This window comes from Galeopterus variegatus, unplaced genomic scaffold, assembly GCF_000696425.1.
Source record: "Galeopterus variegatus unplaced genomic scaffold, G_variegatus-3.0.2 Scaffold322, whole genome shotgun sequence".
NCBI classification, from domain to species: domain Eukaryota; kingdom Metazoa; phylum Chordata; class Mammalia; order Dermoptera; family Cynocephalidae; genus Galeopterus; species Galeopterus variegatus.
In genome coordinates, this window is record NW_007726433.1 from 439,030 (window position 1) to 461,099 (window position 22,070).

The 22,070-nt window shown below is 37.0% G+C and overlaps 1 protein-coding gene across 1 annotated transcript in view; it reads left to right on the forward strand.

The window, feature by feature from the left end:
* Positions 1-14,927, forward strand: part of RNF168 (ring finger protein 168, E3 ubiquitin protein ligase) — a 27,157-nt gene extending 12,230 nt beyond the window's left edge. Inside the window, exons 3-7 of the mRNA XM_008567488.1 lie at positions 477-553; positions 2,785-2,964; positions 9,707-9,714; positions 10,746-10,827; positions 13,682-14,927. Coding sequence (XP_008565710.1) covers positions 477-553; positions 2,785-2,964; positions 9,707-9,714; positions 10,746-10,827; positions 13,682-14,632 — 1,298 coding nt within the window. The 3' untranslated portion in view covers positions 14,633-14,927. The remainder of the gene's footprint in view (positions 1-476; positions 554-2,784; positions 2,965-9,706; positions 9,715-10,745; positions 10,828-13,681) is intronic.
* The last annotated feature ends 7,143 nt before the right edge of the window (positions 14,928-22,070 follow it).

Genomic DNA, 22,070 nt, shown 5'->3' on the forward strand with positions numbered 1-22,070 from the left:
ATAAATAAATAAATAAATAAATAGAAATTCTCTCACTGTTATTTTAATAGACTCTAGAGGAAAGGTTAGGTGTATATATTCATGTGACATTTTAAACCAAAAAACCTCTGGCCTTTTAAAAAAGAACCCCAAAAGAAGATATTGGGGCCGGCCCGGTGGCGCACTACTACAGTGCTCCCGCCGAGGGTTCAGATCCCACATACAGACCAGTTCCCGCTCACTGGCTGAGCGAGGTGCGGGCACAACACCGAGGGTTGCAATCCCGTTGCCGGTCTGGTCCGGTACGGGCGCGACACTGAGGGTTGCGATCCGTTGCCGGACACGAAAAAAGACTAGAAGAAGAGATTGCTGTAGCTGTTAATAATTGTACATTTTATTTTAATTTTGTATTTTTATGTCAGTATAGTTTTAATGGAAGACTGAAGTTAACCATAAAATTCTGCATTGCCTATATTTTCTTTTTTGATATGAAACAGCTGATGATTATCAACCAGTTCATCAATTAAGTAAACCTGGGGAATTGAGAAGAGAATATGAAGAGGAGATAAGCAAGGTAGGTGCTAAATATGTAGTTATTATTTTTTTAGAAAATTTCTCTGCTGTGTTTTTGGTGTCAGATTTTACATATAGATTTATGGGCTTTATACAACTGGTATATCTTGAAATGTGAATAGTTTTAATGTATTTTATAAAGCCTTCATTTTCTACATGTGTTCAAAATATTTATAAACTTTAGCTTTAATTTACTTGTACATAAATGGTGTTCTCTTAGGTGATAGTGATCCCTAAGCATTTAAATATGAAGGAGATTTAAAAAAAATTTTTCCTGAAGTTTAAGCTTAAAGGATGGGAAAAAGGTGGTAGATTATGGGTTTTGATCAAAAAAGCATAAAGGGCTAATTGTGAAGTACCTAAATAGGAAAAGTGGAAGTAGTGCTTACAGTGAAGCCTTTGAACTTCACCAATACTAGGAGAACTCTTGACTGCTCTTACACTGCTACTTTGGGGAGCAGTACTGCCCAATAGAAATACAGTGTGAGCAAATATGTAATTTAAATTTCTCTAATAGCCACATTTTTTAAAAGACTTTTTTAAAGATAAAATTAATGTTATGTTTTATTTAACCCAGTATATCTAAAATGTTATTTACCATGTAATCAATATAAAAATTATATAAAATTGTAATCATGTTTTAATTATATATAGTTATGTATAAAATTAATAATGAGATTTTACTTTTTGTTTTTCTTACTTAGTCTTCAAAATCTTTTGTGTATTTTGCACTTACAATATACCTCAATTTGGATTAGCCACATTGTTAGTGTTCAGTGGCCACATGTGGTTACTGTATTGGATTGTGCAGTTCTAGAAAACCTAATAAATAATTATCTTAGTTAACATAATTGTCAGCATATTATCTACACAGTATCCTAAATAAGGGTTTTTAAGGAATAATGTGATTCTTACAACAATATAGTGAGAACTCTGTCAGGATACTGTTGACTACAAGTAAAAGAAAACTCAAACTACTGTAAACAATAAGGAAATTATAATTAACTGGAATTCCAGAGTTAGGCTTCAGGGCTGGTTTCTTGTAGAGCTCTAGCTCCATTTCTTTGCTAACTTCTTTGAGCTACTTTTATCCTCATGCTAATAGCAAGACAGCTGCACAGTTCTGAACCTCAGATTCATACACAACAATGTGCAGAGGAAAAAGAAGCAGTCTCTCTAGAGCTCTAGCTCCATTTCTTTGCTAACTTCTTTGAGCTACTTTTATCCTCATGCTAATAGCAAGACAGCTTGCACAGTTCTGAACCTCAGATTCATACACAACAATGTGCAGAGGAAAAAGAAGCAGTCTCTTCCTATGGCTTTCCTTTAAGAGCAAGAAAATTTAACTCAGTTCTTTAACAAAGTTTCCCCTCATGTCTTATTTGCTTGAATTGGATCAAGGACTTATTCTTAAATCAAATCCTTTAGATATTTGAAGTGGTTATTGAATTATTTCTTTTAGGCAGTATAGTTTACTTTTTATTTTTTTAATACATATATCTTTTATTGAAACATAATTGATTATATATATTTTTGGAGTTCAGTGTTGACATATGTTGACCAAATCAATATTATTAGCATATATATTATTACAAATTGTACTTATTCTTTTAGGCAGTGTAGTTTAAATGACCATGAGTGTGGCCGTAGGTCCTAGAATCTGAGTTTGAGTCTCAACACTCTGCTATTTACTAATTTAAGAAAGTTACTCACTTTTCTATGTCTGTTTCCTCATTTGTAAATCATATAATCGCCATTTTGGATGTTTCTTCAGCTATTCCTGCCCATTGTGTTTGGGGATTGATCCCTGTTCCAAGGATAGGCTCTGATTGGTCTAAGTCAGTTTTTATCTTTACATCCCTTTTGCTAGGGTTTGGTTCAGGAAACTAGGTCTATGTTCGTCCGTATGTGGCATTCCATTAAGTTAGGAAAGTATTACCAAGAAACAGTTCCACTATGTGTGGCTGTGTAGTAGAAACTGTGATAAGGACTGATGAGAGGAAGGATGAGTTTTTGATCAAGGTTTCATCAGACTCACTGGGGAAGGCTTCCTGAGAGACCTGCCTTGAACTATTCTACAGGTATTTGCCTGTCCATATTTGTCTTTCATTTGTGATATTTACATTCCTGCTTATTTGTTCTTTTTTTGCTTTTCTTTTAGTAGTATTATGAAATTTTACAAGTATACTAAAAAGTTCAGAGAAGGATTGTTCTTTATTAATCACTTTTAAGGTAGAGGCAGAGCGACGAGCCAGTGAGGAGGAAGAAAACAAAGCCAGTGAAGAATACATACAGAGATTATTGGCAGAGGAGGAAGAAGAAGAAAAAAGACAGGCAGAAAAAAGGCGAAGAGAAATGGAAGAACAAGTGAAAAGTGATGAAGAACTGGCAAGAAAGCTAAGCATTAATATTGTAAGTTTTCGTAGAGGACTTTGAAATATTAACATTACTATTGCTTTGGCTATGTGGATTTCTAAGAGCTAAAGAAGCAATTGCTATAACTAGAAGCTATTGGTGACGTTGTTAGTCTACTTAAAACTTTTCTTCATGTTGTTGCAGATTTTCCCTAATCCAGGTTACTTTTTTAAAAAGCTTTAGTAAATTCTAATTATGTAGGAAAACTGAGCTTCCTTTCTTCTTTCTCCTCTCCACTTCTATTCCTGTTCCATTACATCAGTCACTTTACCCAAGGGTAACTACTGTTAACAGTTTCTGGTAACTTTTTTTCTTAATCACCTAAAAGGAGTATATCAATTATACTGTTTTGCTCCTCACATTTTTTCACTTGATATATCTTAGAGATTTTTCATATTACTATATATAGTCTATCTAAACCTTTCTAAGAGGAGAATAATGTTTCATAATATGAATGCAAATCACTTTTTGAGAGTAAAGCCTATTAAATTCTTAAGCAGTATATTAAACCAGAATTTTATTATCTTGATGTAACTAAATTACTGCCTATGAGAAAATGAATGAAAGAAAGGATGATAAAACATATATATTAAGACCAAAGGATACAGTAGGACCCAGTGATTTGAAAGAGCCTGGCAGAAGCTCCTGTGGTTCTTTTAAAATGCAGACTCTAAATCTATGGAATCAAAATCTCTGGGAATGGGACTTAGAGAATATGATCTGTGGAGGCATCTAGGGAAGTCTGAGGTGTTCAGGTTTGAGAGGCTCTGAAAATAATTCCTCTGCTTTCAAACAATAAGTGTCTTAAAATATACTTACCAAAATGAGGTGTACCCACAGTTGGGATTTTTTTTCTTTTTTCGAGAGGCCTACCATTCATAATAATTTACCCAAGTTTTGGATTATATGCCCTTCTTTTTTGACTTGTTTTGTTTGTTTTTTGGTTTTGGGGGTTTTTTTGGCAGCTGGCAGGTATTGGGATCCAAACTCTTGACCTTGGGATTACCAACCTTTTGTATATATTGTTTTCTTTTTTCTTATTTTTTTATTTTTATTTGAATAGAGTAGCTTTAGAAAGATGCACAGGAAATTAAATAAAAGACATTGACTAATGGAATAATAAATGGTATAGGGAAAGAAATATGGCAAAGAGGAGAATTTAGGGTCATCTGTACCTGTCTTTCAAGTGTCTATTTTTCTTATCCTTTCAGTTTTCACATGGGATTATAAGAATAGATTTATTGATATTTTATAATGATTTTTGGTTTACTTACGAAAGTTTGGTGGTCCAAGGCCAAGTGTTCACCATCACCAATTATATTAATTTTTCCAGTAGTGTAGTAAGATACTTATGAGACTAGTACAGCAAGTAAATATTCATGATATTTATTAGTATCCCCTTAAACCCAGAATTAAATTATTTTTATGTCAAAGTAACTTCTACTCCAGGTATATCCACAGCTCTTTGAATTTTCCCTTGTAGTTAAGATAGTTATATGAAACTATTTATTAGAAAACTCAACAGAAATTATCAGCTAATGAGATTAGAATCATCACGTAATTTTTTTTTCTTTCTTTTTTTTTTTTTTAAAGATGACCAGTAAGGGGATCTTAACCCTTGACTTGGTGTTGTCAGCACCATGTTCACCCAGTGAGCAAACCGGCCATCCCTATATGGGATCCAAACCTGTGGCCTTGGTGCTATCAGCACCGCACTCTCCCGAGTGAGCCATAGGCCGGCCCTTTTTCTTTTATTTGGGATTCTTTCTACAAACATTTTAAAATTTGATTGATTGATTGATTGGGCAGCAAGCTGGTTTGGAGGTCCGAACACTTCCTCATGTCTTTTTTTTCATGCTCAATAATGTATAGTAAAAATGTAATTAATTTAGAGTAACTTGGATGGATGTAATTTTGCTTATATTGATGTTTGCATGGTTAGTATTCTTTAAAGGATGCATAGAATTTGAATGTAAGTATAATTCCTGAAAAATTCTGTGGATTCTGAATTAGTCAAATTAATACCTTACTATTACCATAAAGTTCTCTTTAATACACTTAGTTTTTTGGGGTTTTTTTTTAAGTAAAGTGTAGTAATGACAGGGGGGAAAGTAAAACAAGGGGTTTGATCTGCACCTGACTGTGAACAATCAATTGAGATAATCCACTAAGTATATACTTCAAAATATATAAAGATAAAAAATTACTAGAAATACAAGAATAAACTGACTAATGAATTTAAATGCAGAAATTGAGAAACTGATAGATTAAAGGCAAAACAAAGTTAAAAACAGATATGGTCTTGTGTATTAGTCTGTTTATGTTGCTTATAACAAAGTACATGAAACCGGGTGATTTATAAAGAAAACAAAATTTATTGCTTACAGTTTCCGAGGCTGGAAAGCCCAGAGTCCATCCAGTGATGGTGACAGCATCCCAGGGGTCTAACATTGCAAGATGGTGGAAGCAGAGAGAGCAAAGCAGAGTAAGAGAGAGACAGACTCTCCTCTTCTTTTAAATCCCTCAGAACCGTGCCCCTGACCACCATTTTTAATCCATTCACTACTGCGCAGTCCTACGTTCCAATCACCTCTTCAAGGCTCCACCTTTCAATTGCCATAATAGGATTTCCCACCCTCTTAACAGTCACAGTGGGTGCTAAGTTTCTAATACGTAAAACTTGGGGAATACAATTCAAGCTTCAGTGAGTTTTGAGGGGACAGTATTCAATCCACTATAGTCTTGTCTCTAGAATATATTAAAAAACTCTTGTAACCCAACAACAAAAGATAAACAACACAATTTTAAAATGGGCAAAGAATTTAAATAGGCATTTATCTAATGACATACAAATGGCCAAAACACACATTAAAATATGCTCAACAGTATTAGTCGTTAAGGAAATGCAAGTCAAAACCACAGTGAGATACTACCTCACACCCATTAGGATGGACATAATCCACAAAAAGGAAAAATAACGTGTTAGCATGGATGTGGAGAAATTGGAATCCTCGTGCGTTGCTGGTGGGAATAAAAAATGCTGCAGCCACTGTGAAAACAGTGGATAGTTCCTCAAAAAGTTAAACAGAATTACCATGGGACCCAGCAGTTCCACTCCTGGGTTTATATCCAGAAGAATTGAAAGCAGGCATTCAAACAAAAACTTGTACACAAATGTTCTTATCAGCACTGTTAAAACAGACAAAAGGTGGAAATGACCCAAATGACCATCAGCAAATAAATGGAAAAACAAAATGTGAAAATGTGGTATATCCACACAATGGAATATCATTCAGCCCTAAAAAGGAACAATGTACTGTTACGTACTACAATGTTCATCAAATTTCCAACCTTTTGAGGATGGAGGAGCATAAGCAATTCACATCAATGTGGGATAAAAATAGTGCACATTACAGTTTTGTCCTATGTGTATATTAACTCTCCTACCCTGTATCATAATATGCTCTGAAGGGACCTAGACCATCTGAACATTCTGCAAAACATCCCATTGGCCCACTTTATAACCAGGTAGAGTGCATATGAAGTAATAAGTACAGTGAATGCCTTTGTGTGTTACATGTGCTCCAAAGGGTCACTAGGAGTACCATGAGGCTAGTTGTGCTTGCCACCCCTCAGTCAGACTCCACAAGAAAAGTTTTAGAGACAGTGTTTGTTGAAGTCATCATAGTAGACGTCTTGAACAGTCTTAATGAAGAGGCCTGGGTTGGGCGTCAAGCTGACAAAACTCCAAAGCTGGTCATTTACATAGTATTCAAAATGTGTGTTCATGGGTGCAGATACTGATGATCTTTTTTTTTTTTGACCAGTAAGGGGATTGCAACCCTCGGCATGGTGTGGTCCGCACCACGCTCAGCCAGTGAGCACACTGGCCATCCCCATATACGATCCAAACCCGCGGCCTCAGTGCCAGCAGCACTGCACTCTCCCGAGTGAGCCACAGGGCCAGCCCCTGATGATCTTTTTGAGAGAGGAAAATTGTCAACAGCACCAGACCCAGGGTGGCTTGACTGCTTCAATAGTCTTTCTCAGCCTTAAGTCATAATTTGTAATCAGCTATTGGACCTTGCTTCTGAGCAAGGTAGTTTTGATGGTGGGGACCAGGGTTTACTGAACATGTTTTTTAGCAGCTGGGCAACAACAGACATCAGAAAACACCTGCCATTTATTTATAACCTAATCAGCATTTCTATATACTCCTACTTCCCAGCATTTAAAGCATTTATTTGGTGCAAGAGCCAAAGTTGAGCATTTCCTCCTGGGATGAATCAAACCATGCAGTTATACTTACAATCCCCAGACAAAAAGTATCAAAAGTGAGTCCCTTGATTGCCAATGTAACTCATCCAAAGTTTCTCAGACTGTGGTGGGACATCTTCACCACCAACATTTTACCTCTTCTTCAACAATTTGGCCTTGTCAAAGATATCAGCTCATATCTCACTGTGGAAGATGTCTCAGGAGCCATATTATACCTGTCCCTTGAGGAGATCCTGGCTACAGGGTGGCCTTTTGTGTCCTCAGAAGAATGAAATGAGTGGTGGGAACAGGGCTAAGCTGATTACATGGGAGCAACTTCCTTTGACAACATCAAGAGGAAACTTGACACTTAACCTCCGGTAGAAACACTGCCATTTTCCTGAAGACACATCCACTTCACAGGCACTTGTTCCTGATCCTTAGTATCTAGAGCTGGGTTGAGAGAAGTCTGTTACAGTTGCTAGAGGCTTTCACTAGAACTCATCAGATGATGGGTTTTTGCAGGATAACAGGTAATAACTGGGCAAAAGTTGTGAAGTAGCAGTTCTGTTATATGGACAGTGTTCTGTTTTTTAACTCTAGACTTATTTAGCCAATGTTTCATAAAATATGCTGATTGCCAGCTTACACGGTAAGGGAAACTCAATATTAAGCTATTAAGATGGCTATATCAACCTTAGAATATGCAGAGCCAGGCTCCAAATTAGTCACCCTTCAGAATAGGACATGGCATATGTCCCTTGCTTGCTTGTTGTAACCTTCACTAGACCTGCATTTTAGAATTACCTAGAGTCTGCCAGAGTGAATGTAATTCCACTTTCAGGGAAAGATAGCCCATATTAATACAGCTGAGTGATTCATAAACATATTGACAAATGTTATAAACCCATTTTATTTCCTCATCAGTGTCTGAAGATGTTTATCAGTTTTCTATGTACAGTAAGGCAGCCTGCTAAAATGCTTTTATTCAGTTCTGTATATTTGAAAATAGCAGTGTGTTCTGTGATGGCTACCTGCAGTGGCACCCTATGTGAAAAATAAAGACTTATTGCCAACAAAAAAAACAAACTAGAGACATTTCAGGGTCATTCCGCCTTAGTGAAGTATTTAGAGGTCCAAAGATTTGGGGCATATCATGATATCTCTTCCTAAGTAAAAGATCTATTATGTCATCTGAACCCTCAGAAGCACAGTGCTTGCAAGACTACTAGGTTTGAATAGGGTCCAACACACGAAAGAGCTACAGTCCAACTATTCCACTTGGCCAGTATTACTTAGAAGATACATGTTACCTAGAAGATACCATTGTGGTGAAAAAGGTGCCTTGTAGCATTTATTAAATGCCCCCATAAGAAAATCACATTTAGATCCCCATGGATATGCAGCAAGTTTCTCCCTTACAGTGGAGAACTATACAGCATTTAACAAACTGCTGCTAGACTGCTGCTGCACCCCGATAGAGTGTCTGGCTATGGATATCATTTGACCCCATGGCCATAGCTATGTTCTATCAAACTCTTGAAGTCATTGGTTGGACCAGTCCAGCAACAATTCATTGTAAGGTGGAAGTGATATGTCCAGACAAAACATAAGTGAGGTGGCATAGCTGCATAAGCAGTGAGCCCAGACCCCTGTATCATCTACTAATGTTACACTGGTGCTTCTCCCTTGCTTTATGCCTATAACCTTATGAGGGGATGGATTATTTTTTTGACTAGCTAAAAAAGGAAGAAAAATGGCAAGTGTTAGACATCTGGCGATTCACTTTGTGTGGAAAGGGAAGCAGTCCAAGTAAGAATGCAACTGGACTAACGGGCAATAGAAATGACTGGCTTTTTTCCATGAACTTTTTTTTTTTGGCAGCTGGCAAGTACGGGGATCCAGACTCTTGATGTTGGTATTATAACACTACACTCTAACCAACTTGAGCTAACCAGCCAGCCTTTCCATGAATTTTTTGAAGTATCCTCATGTACAAATATGACACTTTTTTTATCAGAGACTGGGCATCCTCAGATTTTGGGATCCATGGGGATCCTGGAACCAATCCCCTCGTGGATACTGAGGGACAACTGTAATATGATTCCATTTACATAATGTTCAAAATTATGTGATACTAAGCTATAAAGTGTTTAGGGATACAAATGTGTGGTAAAACTATTTTTTAAAGTAAGAGGTAAGAAACTCAGGATAGTGGTTATGTGAGGTATGAGATGAAGAGGAGGAGGCCTTTAAAACCAAACATTTTTTTTTAATCCCTTAAACCAAGTGATAAGTGTATGGGTTTTCATGGTAATGTAGATTTGTAAAACTTTTTTGGAAGAATAAATACTTACTTTAAGGTGCATTAAGGAAGGCCTTAAGGAATTCTTCAACCCTGGGAAACAAAATTAAAATGAGATTAAACCTGGATTCCTGTTTTTCTCTTATCAGCTAAAAAGGTGGTTCTTGTTCTCAAAAGTTTGCAGAGTAAGTATTTAGACTGATGTAACTAAATATGCAGTTTAGGTACTCTTGTTCATCTGTAACGGATATTTGTTTGTTCTTTATATGAGATCTTAGTCTGGATTTTATTTTATTGTTCCATATACTATTTGTTGGTGCTTTTGACACAGTGTAACTTATGGCTTTACATATTATTTGTAATCAGACATTTTCCCATTTTTTTCTTTAATTATAAAAATAATAGCTACCTGCTCTTTGAAAACCACCCAAAGTTACCACAAAAACCACCCAAAGTTACCACCACTTGGATGCAACCAACATTTTGGGAGATTTCTGCCATAATTAAGCATAGCTTAAAAATGTATGTGTTCAGATATTTTATAATTTCAAAATTATACCTACCATCTTGTAACCTGCCCTTTTATTCTCACTTCTTTTACATCATTTCCTACTATATTATGAACTTCATATTTTCAGTGGCAAAGAAGGGCTATTAAAGATGCTTAGAAATTTAGAGATAAGCTCTTATTCTGATGTATTGATATATCTTAGGGTCTGTAAGCAGATAGTTGGTATAAAAAAGTGTAGATGATAAAATCTCCATACCAAAATGGTAAAGAATTTAATCATCCCTTTCCCAATAGTAGGGATTAAAAATATAATAAATAACCAAAGTTTCTGTCATTAAAAACAACAGCAAAAATGTAGTCTCTCTCCTGACTTAAAGTGTCATTTCCATTACTTTTGCAAAGGCTATACAATTGTGCATTGTTTTGATACTATCTGCACCTTTTAAAAATATTTTCAAGAATTAAGAAATATTTAGATTTGACTTTTCTAATATTTTTCACTAAAATATTAATACTCAACCTTTTAAGTTTTATCTTGGAGTTAGACCAAAATACCTCAGATGAGGAGATGAAATACACTCTAATAAATCTGCCAAGCAGCAAACCATACAACCTTAGGCATAAATAGTTAATCCCGCTTTATTATGTTGGGTACATACCACTTGTCTTTCAAAGCATTCAAACTTCAGTAAACTTTTTTCTTAGGTATTTGTCACCTAAATCTCAATCTGGGTCATCGTCACAGTCTGAAGTTGTACAAAACATCAGGAAAGACTCCATATCTAAGGTATGTTGATGCTGAAGATGTTCTTAGTTTGGCAAGTTTATTAATGCTATAGATTACTAATAACTGTAGATTTCTAACTTTTTTTTTTTTTAAGATGACTGGTAAGGGGATCTTAACCCTTGACTTGGTGTTGTCAGTAACCGGCCATCCCTATAATAGGGATCCGAACCCATGGCCTTGGTGTTATCAGTACAACACTCTCCCAAGTGAGCCACGGGCTGGCCCTTCTAACTTTTTTTTCTAAGTCACTGTAGTTAATGGCCCATGGACTTTCTTAGTTGTCTTAGGCTCACCTAGAATAGGGGTCAGCAAACCTTTTCTCTAAATGGCCAGATAGTAAATATGTTAGGCTTTTTGGTCATTACAGTCTCTGTCATAGCCCTTCAACTATGCTGTTTTATTGTGAAAGCATCCATAGACAATATGTAAACAAATGAGCTTGTCTGTGTTTCAATAGAATTTTATTTACAAAAACAGGCGGGAGGCTGGATTTGGTCCATACACCATAGTTTGCTGATCCCTGACCTAGATAATCAAACTCACAAAACTGAATAGGTTATACTTGGCACCAGTTTCACTTAGAAGATTACAAAATGGGAAACAAAGCTTGCTGGTAGGGCAGTATCACACATGTATGTTCAGAAGGGGTCCTCACAGCAGATCTCCTAAGTGATGGCCTGGAAATGAGAGCACACAAGTGAGTGTGGTAACCACCCTAGCTTAGAAGCACCATGCCTTATAAGAGTCAATTATTTCTTGTAACAACCAATACATATAGCTTCTAGTGATCCTAGTAAGGAACATGCCAAGTGAAAAGAGTTGTAAGTCCCTTACAGAAGCTGCAAGTGGTTTGGCTTCCCACTCGCTGTTTATAGAGCACTCATCTTAGTACAGATGCAGTTCACCAATCGGGGATCATTTTTACTGTAAGAAATGTGGCCTAGTAATAGGTGACATTCCACCTTTATCAGGAAAATAGAGCTAGGAAAGGGGAACTCATGCTTAGGTCAGTTTCTTACATACAAATTTTGTTAACCCTTAACTCACAGGTTTCTAACATTTTTTCGATTCATCTAGGTGGTTTTATAGCAACTAGCATTTAATGGACATTTACTGTGTGCCACATAATGTATTATTATCTTCTTTAATCTTCATCACAACCACCAGTTCTGTAAGGTTGTTATCCTTCTTTTGCCCTTTTACAGTTAAGAAAACTGAGGCAGAAAGCATTTCAGAGATTTGCCCAAAGGTCCTCAAGTAAAGTTAGTAGAGGGAAGATTCAATAGTCTGGCTTATACTAGAACTAAGGATTGGTGGAAGGGGTATTGTAGAGGGCAGATATTTTTCCTACTCAGATATTCATATTCACGGTAAAATTAGGTAAGCAACCTAGAATTTGGCCAATCCAAACCACACTGGTTCATAAGAAATGCTGTCAGGAATGATAAATGCAAAGCAAAGTGGGTAAAAGAACATAAGGGCTGCAGCAACAAGGAGTAATCTTTGTTCTGAGGCCAGTTCTTTTTTTTTAATTCATGGTTGGATTTTTATGTCTTATTTCTTTGTTTGTTTCAAATGACCTGTATCATGAGAATACAACTGAGAAGGGCTATTTCTTCTTTACAGATTTTCCAGAAATGGCAGATTTGGGGGTAAACTTGGGTTCTGCTCTGTTTTGGGGGGGGCGGGGGGCAGGGTCTCCTAAACTGTCCTCACTTCATCTTCTCCTACTAGGTAAATCCCGTTCTCTCCCCAGAGAGATCCCATATCTGGCTAGGCTTCCAGCTAAGAAGTTGGCCCCTAAGCTTTTCTGAATGTCCAATGAGTCCTTTAAGTACATACCAGGGGCTTTCCCATTAGGAGGAGTTCCCATTGTTACTGGTACCTTCCCTTCCATGCTGTGATCAGAACTTTAGGTATAAAAACAACTTCCACTGAGGCAAATTCTCATCGAAGCCTTTCTTTTCAAGGCTTTCCCGTTGTCGAAGCTAAGTCTTGACCTACCTAAGACATATAAGGGAGAAGAATTATACTGGCTAAAGCAAGAGTTCTTAACCTAAGGTCTGTGGTTAGAATCCAGGGAGTACATGTGAACTTAGGAGAAAAGTATATCTTTTACTTCTAATTTTAGTGTTTCCTTTAATTATGAATGTAGACAGCAAACCACAGTACTATTTACAGTACCTGTGACTTTGTCAGTAGAAAACATGGGTATTTTCATATTACATTTGTTGCAGATCTCTTGAAATATCATTTATACTTACCTCTACTTTAATATTACCAATTAGACTTGCTACTAGATCTTATTACTTAATGTATTAATAGATGCACATTACTACATCACATTTGGGTTTTTAAAAACATTTTAATAATTGTATTGCAATATAAATTACTCCCTTTGTAAGGCTGTATATCTTAATTTTTGTATTTAAAAGTATGATTCTCAGAAGAAGTCTAAGCTTCGCCAAAATGCCAAAAGGAGGGTCCACAGAATAGAAATGGGTTAAAACCCCAGGGGTAGAGGAAATTTATAAGGTGAAAGAGGTCAGGTCTACATATTGGCCTTAGGTAGAATCTAGCCTGTGGGTTTTAATCTGTCGGTTTTCATGGGAGTGAAAATGAAGTGATGTCTCAATCTAAATTGGCACACAGAGCAAAAATACTATTAAGAACGAACGAATATACCTTATTAGTAATAATAATGTATAATTCCCTATACCAGCCAGCTGCCAAAACACACACACACAAAATAATGTATAGTGACAATTCAGATATATATTACTGTGGAATTAAGTTATATATTATGATTTGATGTTTTCCCCTGGTTCACTCAGTCTTTTTCTCTCTTGTACAGGAAACTGACAGTAGTGATGTGAAGAGTCTTTTGTGGCAAGACACGGAAATTAAAGAAGTTATGCCAGCACTTTCTCCACAAATATGCCAAGAAATTCAAGAACAAGATATAAAGTCTTCGGTAGAGTCACCTATGCCATGGTTATATACTTATGGTGCAGAATGGTGCCTTGAAGAAAAAGTCAAAACAAGATCAAACAATCATGATAAAGAGTTATGTGTCATAAATCATGAGGGACCTAAAATAAGAGTTCCCGACTCTAGAGAGGTTGCAGTTAAGCCTTGTGGCAAAACAGAGAGTGGGTATACTATATCAGATATGACACAGATAATTGGAAAGAATACAGTTGAGCCAGAAAATGAAGAGTCTTGCCTACTGATCAGTAAAGATACTTCCAAAAGAAAAAACCAGGAATCGTCATTTGAAGCAGTAAGGGATCCATGCTTTTCTGCAAAAAAAAGTAAGATGTTCCCCAAATCTTCCTCAGATCAAGAGGAAACAGAAGTAAACTTTACCCAAAGACTGATAGATATGGAGCATCTGCTTTTTGAGAGACATAAACAAGAGGAGGAAGACAGGTTATTAGCATTACAACTTCAGAAAGAGGTGGATAAAGAACAAATGAAGCTAAACTGGCAAAAAGGATCCCCACATGAGTATCAGTTACGTGCTACATCCTCACCTCCAGACAAATTGCTAAATGGACAGAGGAAGAATTCCAAGGATAGGAACTTCAAAGGGCGAGCTGATATAGGGCATTCAAAAGCACAGAGAGGCTCAAAAGATGAAAATTGGCAACCTTTTAAGATCCAGTTGAAGCATTCTGTTAATGGAAGAAAGATGCCAAATTCTACTAGAAATAATTGTAATGTATCTAAAAGTGCTCATTCCCTACAACCTAGTAATTTACAGAAAAGTATTTTTCAAACGTTTCAGAGATGCACAAAGTAATGCACGGGAAAAGGGAGTGTTTTATAATCTGGTAAAGCTAGATTGTGAAGCCCTCTTTCTATCATAGAATATAAATTTATCATTAATTGTGCTCTGTAGGCACACTCATTGTCTTTAATTGAAGGACTGTGTGATTGCAAGGGAAGAATATATAAATGTGTTTCTGCAAAGCTCAGTGATAAGCAAGGGTCTGTATCTTTTCCATTGTTAATAACTGTGATGTACTAAGTTTGACAGACCTTGTGGATATCAGAAATGCCTTGGCCAACACCAAGAAACCTTCAAGTGCCATTCTCTTTCCAAACAATGCATGTTTTATGGCCTTTGCTCACCTTTTTGACCAGAAATCAAAGCAAAGTTATACTATACCAAGTAGTTAATGGACCCATGCTAGGTTTAAAGCCTAAGTTTTCTTGCTGCTTTCTCATATATTTATAGAGCACTTGAAGTGTATCTTCCATAACACTGAAGTTATCTAATATCCATCCCTAAATTTTAAGTATTGTAGCATTTCCTTTTATTTAAAATGGATTAGGATTGAAGTTAAGTCGGAAAATCAGAGTTTTCTAGAAAATCAGAAATCAGGTGACAGAAAGGAACCTAGATTCTTTATACGAAAGGAGTGAAGAGTTGGAATGAGGATGAGCTGGGTGGATTGACAGTTTGGGAGCACTGGAACTGAATGTGTGATCAGAAACTGGGTCCAGGATGGAATAGAACATGTAGTTTGGCAGAGGTTCCTTCCCTGTCCTTTCTTTGCTAAGTGACACAGAAAACATTTGGGTTTTACAGCTTTTCACACCATTAGTATCTGGTGTCAAAATCAAAATTAGTTACTAAATTACCTGAATTTTTGTACATTCACATTTGTATTAATCTGGTATTCCAGAAAAAAATGGGTATTTACTGTAGGAGAGTTATATGACAGTATCTTAAGTTGTGGAACCTGAAACATAACCATGTCTTTATTTTCCTGTTATCATTTGTATTGATATTGATTTTTATTTGTGTTTACGGGCGGACATAAAAAGTCTTGGATTTTGCTCTGTCTTACCCCTGAAAGTTAAATCTTAAGACAGTGATTTCATTTTTGAAATTTAACTTAGAGACTATCAATCTTTTGTTTCATTAATGTGAACAACTTTTCGCAAACAACAGTTTTAACAGCATTTCTGCTGATGTCGTCATCCATCCTTTTAATGTAAAAATATGATAAAATGTCCTAGAGCTAATTCTAGCTTAAATTTATCAACATTTTTATACGTCATTATGTTTTTTTCCCTCCATATTTTGTAATTGAAATTCTGTTAATCTTTGCATACTTGGTAGCATCTACATCAATATTGATTGGGTAATTATGGGTAGAATTCTGATGCTAATTTAAAATTTAATTTGCCCTTTCTCAAAAAAGAAGCGATTGCCTTCTGAGTAATGATTGTGTGAAATGAAGTATAGTCAGAAATTAACCAAATTTGACTACAACAGACTAAAATCTGTCATATCAAACCAGTATTTCTCTAAGGGCAATTTTACTTTATGTTTTAGGGTAGACATTGTTGGAACTCCTCGAATTAAAATGTTATCTAATTAAATCTTCCTGGAATACTCCATGAGCAAAAAGGGGGAAAAAGTATCCCATGGTGTGATATATTTAGGATTTATATATTTAACCACTTATTACTTGTCTGTGAAGATGTCTTCCTGACTAAAGTTGGTTTTGAGATAAGTTTTAATTTCTCTGTTAGTCTTTCTGCTATCCCTACCATATATACCTTTTTGTTAGAAACTAATAAATGTTTTGTCTCAGTCATTAGAATGTACTGCTACTTTTTTCTCTAATTTTTGTGAAAGGGATATGAGTATGTTTCATTTCTAAGGGAGTACTAAAGCTGGAGAGGTTGAGAATCTGAGAATTAGAACAATTATTAAAAATAAAAATTGAGGGCCGGCCCGGTGGCGCACTGGATAGTGCGCCGCTTGGGAAGCGCGGCAGCGCTCCCGTCCGAGGGTTCGGATCCCACATACAGACCGGCTCCCGCTCACTGGCTGAGCGAGGCGCGGGAGCAACACCGAGGCTTGCGATCCCGTCGCCGGTCCCCGGTCCGGTACGGGGGCAACACTGAGGGTTGTGATCCATTGCCAGACACGGAAAAAAGACAAAAAGACAAAAAAATAAAATAAAATAAAAATTGACATATATATTTTACCAAAATTTAAAAATACACAAATATTGGCTTCATAAAAATTTAAAGTTCTGCAAAAACTACCACCAAAGAAAATTGGAAGACATAGCAAACTGGGGAAGAAATAGTTGCAGTTCATCACAAGCAGCTAATTTCTTTTATATTAAGTATCTACCAATTCATTAAGAAAAAGACTAACAATAGAAAAATTAGAAAAGTTTATGTTCCCAGGAAACATCACTCTCAAGAAAGTAAATATAGCTGATAACACCAAGGTAAAGGGTTTGGATCCCTGAACTGGCCAGCCATCAGAAGAAAACAAAAACAGCCAGGTAATATAAATGGCTCTTAAACATGTGAAAAGATGCGTAATATCACTTATACTAATACTCTACATTTTTCCTCCCTTCAGATTAGTAAAGACAAAGGGGTTTTTTTGTTCTATTTTATTTTCTTGTTTTTGTGTGTGTGTGTGTTGTCTTTTTTTAATCTTGGCAAGAGTGTAGGTAAATAGGTATTTTTATGCATTGCTTGATATGAATAGAAAGATAAATATGTAGGTGAACTTGGCAGTTCCACCTCTAGGAATTTCTTAAAGCTGTCTTCATATACAGAATGATGTACAAAAAAATTTTGTTATGGCAATGTTGGTAATAACTTTTTAGAAACAACTTTAATGTCCATAGTGAACACTAAAGAAATGATGGTATGATGGAATACTATATAGCACTAAAACCTTTTTTTCCATGGTCTACACTGCTGGCAAAAAAACCCCCAACAAACCACTTTACTGATATGGAAAAAACTATAAGATATAGAGTTAAAATAAAAAATACAAGATGTAACTAGCATATATAGTGTGCAGCCATTTGTCCAAAAAAGAAATATATGTGTATTTGCATAAAATATCTCCAGAAGGAGAAACAATGATATTGTTGCCAGTGGCGAGAACTGGGTGGCTGGGTGACAGGAGTGAAAGAATTACTTTTCACTATATGTTCTTTCATACTTCTTGCATTTTGAAACATACTGAATATATCATTTAGTCAAAATAACATTAAGTACTCTTAAAATATTGCAAAATAAAATAAGCTTATAAATTCTCAGCCTGCACCACTCTAGATGGCCCTTTTTTTTGCCTTCTTAATTATAACAAGTTGTAATTCAGGAATGTTTTTTCAGCGAGAAAAGAAAATAGCTTTGTGAAGTTTTCAATTGTTTGAAAAGCAAAATTTACCCCTTCCGGATAGGACTGCAGCAGACCTACAATTCTGCTGTGAACAATGAGAAAAGCCACATGTAAATATAAAATTGTCTACATAAAAGCATTAGTGGCTACTGAAACAGGACTAAAGGGGCTAAGATTCTAGAGAGGGGAGACTTAAAGAGAAGCGGTCCAGTGTTCAATCCCCATACTAGCCAGCTGCCAAAAAAAAAAGGTGAACTGTTTGCAACCACTTTTCCCTAGTAGCAAGAACCTATCCTGAATGTAAGACAAGAATCAGGGCTGCTGCTGATGAACAGAAGAACTGGCAGAGCTCTTGGCCATCTAAGGCTGGCATGACAATATTGGACATTTGAGGGTCACAACTACATGGCTGGTTTTCCCATCAAGATAATTGCAGAGTTTTGAAACTGCTCAGAGCAGAGGCTAAAAGCTAGGCTAAAAACCTCTGAAAAGCAGCAAGTCGTTGTCAGGTTCGTAGTGCTCATGAGACAAAAGATTGGAATTCAGGACCTACCAGGCCTGTGGAACACATCAGTCTCAATTGAAAGCCCTAGGAAAGGGTTTTGGAGACTACATCCCAAAGGCCAAATCTAACCCACTGCCTATATATATAGGGCCTGTGAGCTGAATGCTTTTTAAATAGCATTTACATTACTTGGTTAGTCCACAAGTATTTAATCTATAAGAAACTGAACTATAGGACTTGTAATTCTTGCATGAATTTTAGACCATCAACACAATGACATGTCCCATGCCAGACAGCTGGGAAAAAAAAAAAAAAGCAAGTGCATGTAGTACGGGAGGGAAGAGGTAAGAAAGAAAATAATTCCCATCTTGGTCTCTATATCTGTGTGACCCTGGGGGAGCTACTTAACTTTTATTACCTAACTTTCTTAATTTGTAAGATGGAAATCATAATGTAACCAGAGTGGCTATGAAGAGTTAGGAGAAGTAATATGTATAGACCACCTGGCACATGACCTGACAAAAATGATCCTTGATACGTGATAGTTCCTTTCTCCTGGCTATTCTTCACCACCACTTCCATCAGCCTCACTTTCTCACTTCTTGGAGTCATTTGCTGACTTCTTGCTGCCTTAAGTTCTGAGATGGCATCTGTGGAATATACTATAAAGCAAATGTACTTCACAGGACCTGGTTTTCCAAAGCCTTGCAGTTTCAAATATTGACCTTGCAAGAGCAGGAAATTTTCCCCAGGCTAGTGAGTCTCTGTTGCAAGATAAGAATTGTGGCACAGCAAGGTTGCTGGCTCAAAGACAGATTAGTTACTGATTGATATCTAAGTTGCTGGAAAATGGCTAGAGGGAGAAGGAATGTTTGCTAAGATCAAGCTTTTGTTGATAGGACCACTTAATTGCCTTACTGGAATGTCATCTGACTTGTTTCACTGAAAGTTACCAGCCTGTATTGTTAAACCAGCCCATTTACGTTCTCTTCCTGTAATGTCCTGGCCTGGAAAATAAATGCAGGAAGAGAACCCCAATTCGTGGTTAATTTCCCAAGGAAGGGATGCCTCTTGCTTGAGGGTTCTGACGGGAGATTAACCACTTCGGGGTCTCTCACTGGTCAGAAGAGATGGGCTTTGAGTAATCCTTTGCATCTCTGTCACCCAGGGGATGTGGGGTGACATCTGTGGGGAGCTAAGCAACAGGCATCCAATAAATTGCAATTATCTTCTGCCTATTGATGAAGACTCCACTCATCTCCCTCCTGCCAGATGAATCCACAGCTCCTAGGTCACAAGAGACATTGAATCCAGAGAGAACCAATGATCAGAAATACTTTGTGACTTACTCAAGTTCATGTGCTAGTTCTACACATGTATGGATAATGGTTTGGAAAATGTACACTAAAAACTTTGAGGTATTAAAAAGACTTGGCTGAAAAAAATAAAAAGATGGATTGGTTAGAGCATGGTGTTGATAATACCAATGTCAAGGATTTGGATCCCTGTACTGGCCAGCTGCCAAAAACAAAAATAAAAAAGACTTGGGGAGTTGTGCCAATACTGTATGTTTACCCATTTCTTCCTGTGCAAAGATCATAATAAACAATCACAACCTTAAATTTTGAGACTCATGCTTTTTTATTTGTTTCCAGAGTATTCTGTCTTGTCTTGGCATGACTTGGAACAGCATGGACACTGAGTTCAATTAGGGGGTGCAGGATGGGGGTGGGGGTCTAGGTCATTCTCTTGCTTTACATTTCTCTTCAACTTGACTTTTGTGGTCCCAAGCTGCTACGATTAGGCTCCATCCCTGAAGCTTCAGTTTAGAAGACTCTCAGTTGCAGAACATCAATTGAGTCTGTACCATTCCTCTACATCTCTTGAGACCCATAAAAAGTTTGGTTGTGTTTTTTTGTTTTTTTTTTTTTATTTCAGGTTAGACTAACTAACCATGGACTTTCCTGAGTCTCAGGATCAGGAGGAGAGCTTTGCTCCTTGCTCAATTATATACTAGACAAATGTAGATTATATGGTATATTGATCAAGATCCAGTTAAGAAAACAAAAGCCACAATAAATATTTCAACAGAGGGTATTCAGTATAGGGAACTGGTTACACAGATTTTGGAACACAAGGGAAAACTAAGATAACCCAAAGATGATAACTGCAGTAAGTAGCTACCACTTTCAGAGATGAGAAACAAAAGAGAAGGGTTTTGCTTACTAGAATGTAGGAACTCAGTGTGTGGGGGAATGTGGACTGTGCAGACTATGTATGCAGATTTCTGAGAAGGAAATACCTCCCAGCTGCTGCTGGTACCTCTGAAATGGCCAAATGAATCTACTTCTAGAATAGTTGAAAGAATTTGGGGGCTGGCGTCAACTGCCATTGCTGGGGCAATAATGACAGGCACAGCACAAAAACAAAGTCCCTTTTTCCCTTCCCTCTTATTTGTAGAACTTAATAGACAGCTCGCAAAGGAGTCTGGGAAAATGTTTCTTATATCATAGCAGAGTTTCAAATGGCAGGTTTGGAACTGAGAGATAAGAGAGGAAAAGAAAACACACCAGAGATGTTTTCCTTTGATAGATTCTGGGACTAAGATGTCATAAAATTTCTAAGACAAAATCTATAAATCACCTATCTTGATAAGATGGGAGTAATATGTGTGGAGAGATGATGCTTATCCACAAATTCCCAAGAGAGGTAAAACCTTATTAAAGATCTATGAAAGAAAACTGGAGAACCATCGAGTAGATGGTTACTGTAGAAAGCCCTCCCCATTGTTTAGTTTTTTTTGTCTTAATTATGACCTAAGCTGATGATTCAGAGAATAAGGTGGTGTGTGCCACTCCCATACACAGACTGGCAGTCACCTAAAGTTACCATTGTCCCATTTCTGAATCCCTATAAGCTCTATATGTTCCTACAATTCCTCATCTTCACAGAGGGGATGCCAGGAACCCCTCTCTGAAATTTCCATCATACACAATTAAGCCCACACACATCATCACTGAATTCTCAGAGCTCCTAGAAGGATACAACCCAGAAATAATAGAGTTAGAAGAGGATAAGATTTGGGCCGGCCTGGTGGTGCACTCGGTAGAGTGTGGCGCTCCCGCTGAGGGTTCGGATCCCATATACAGACCGGTCTGGTCAGCTCACTGGTTGAGCGTGGTACGGGCGCGACACTGAGGGTTGCGATCCCGTTACCAGTCACGAAAAAAGACAAAAAGAAAAAAAAAAAAGAAGAGGATAAGATTTTATTTGTCTACAAAATGACGGCATTTGAGTAATTGAAAATAGATCATAATGAAGTAACTCTCCAGAGTAAACCTAGATTACAAAAAATCAGTATGGAAAACTGGTATAAAAATGCCAGCAGGGCCGGCCCGTGGCTCACTCAGGAGAGTGTGGTGCTGATAACACCAAGGCCCCGGGTTCGGATCCTATATAGGGATGGCCAGTTTGCTCACTGTCTGAGCGTGGTGCTGAAAACACCAAGCCAAGGGTTGAGATCCCCTTACCGGTCATCTTTAAAAAAAAAAAAAAAAAAAA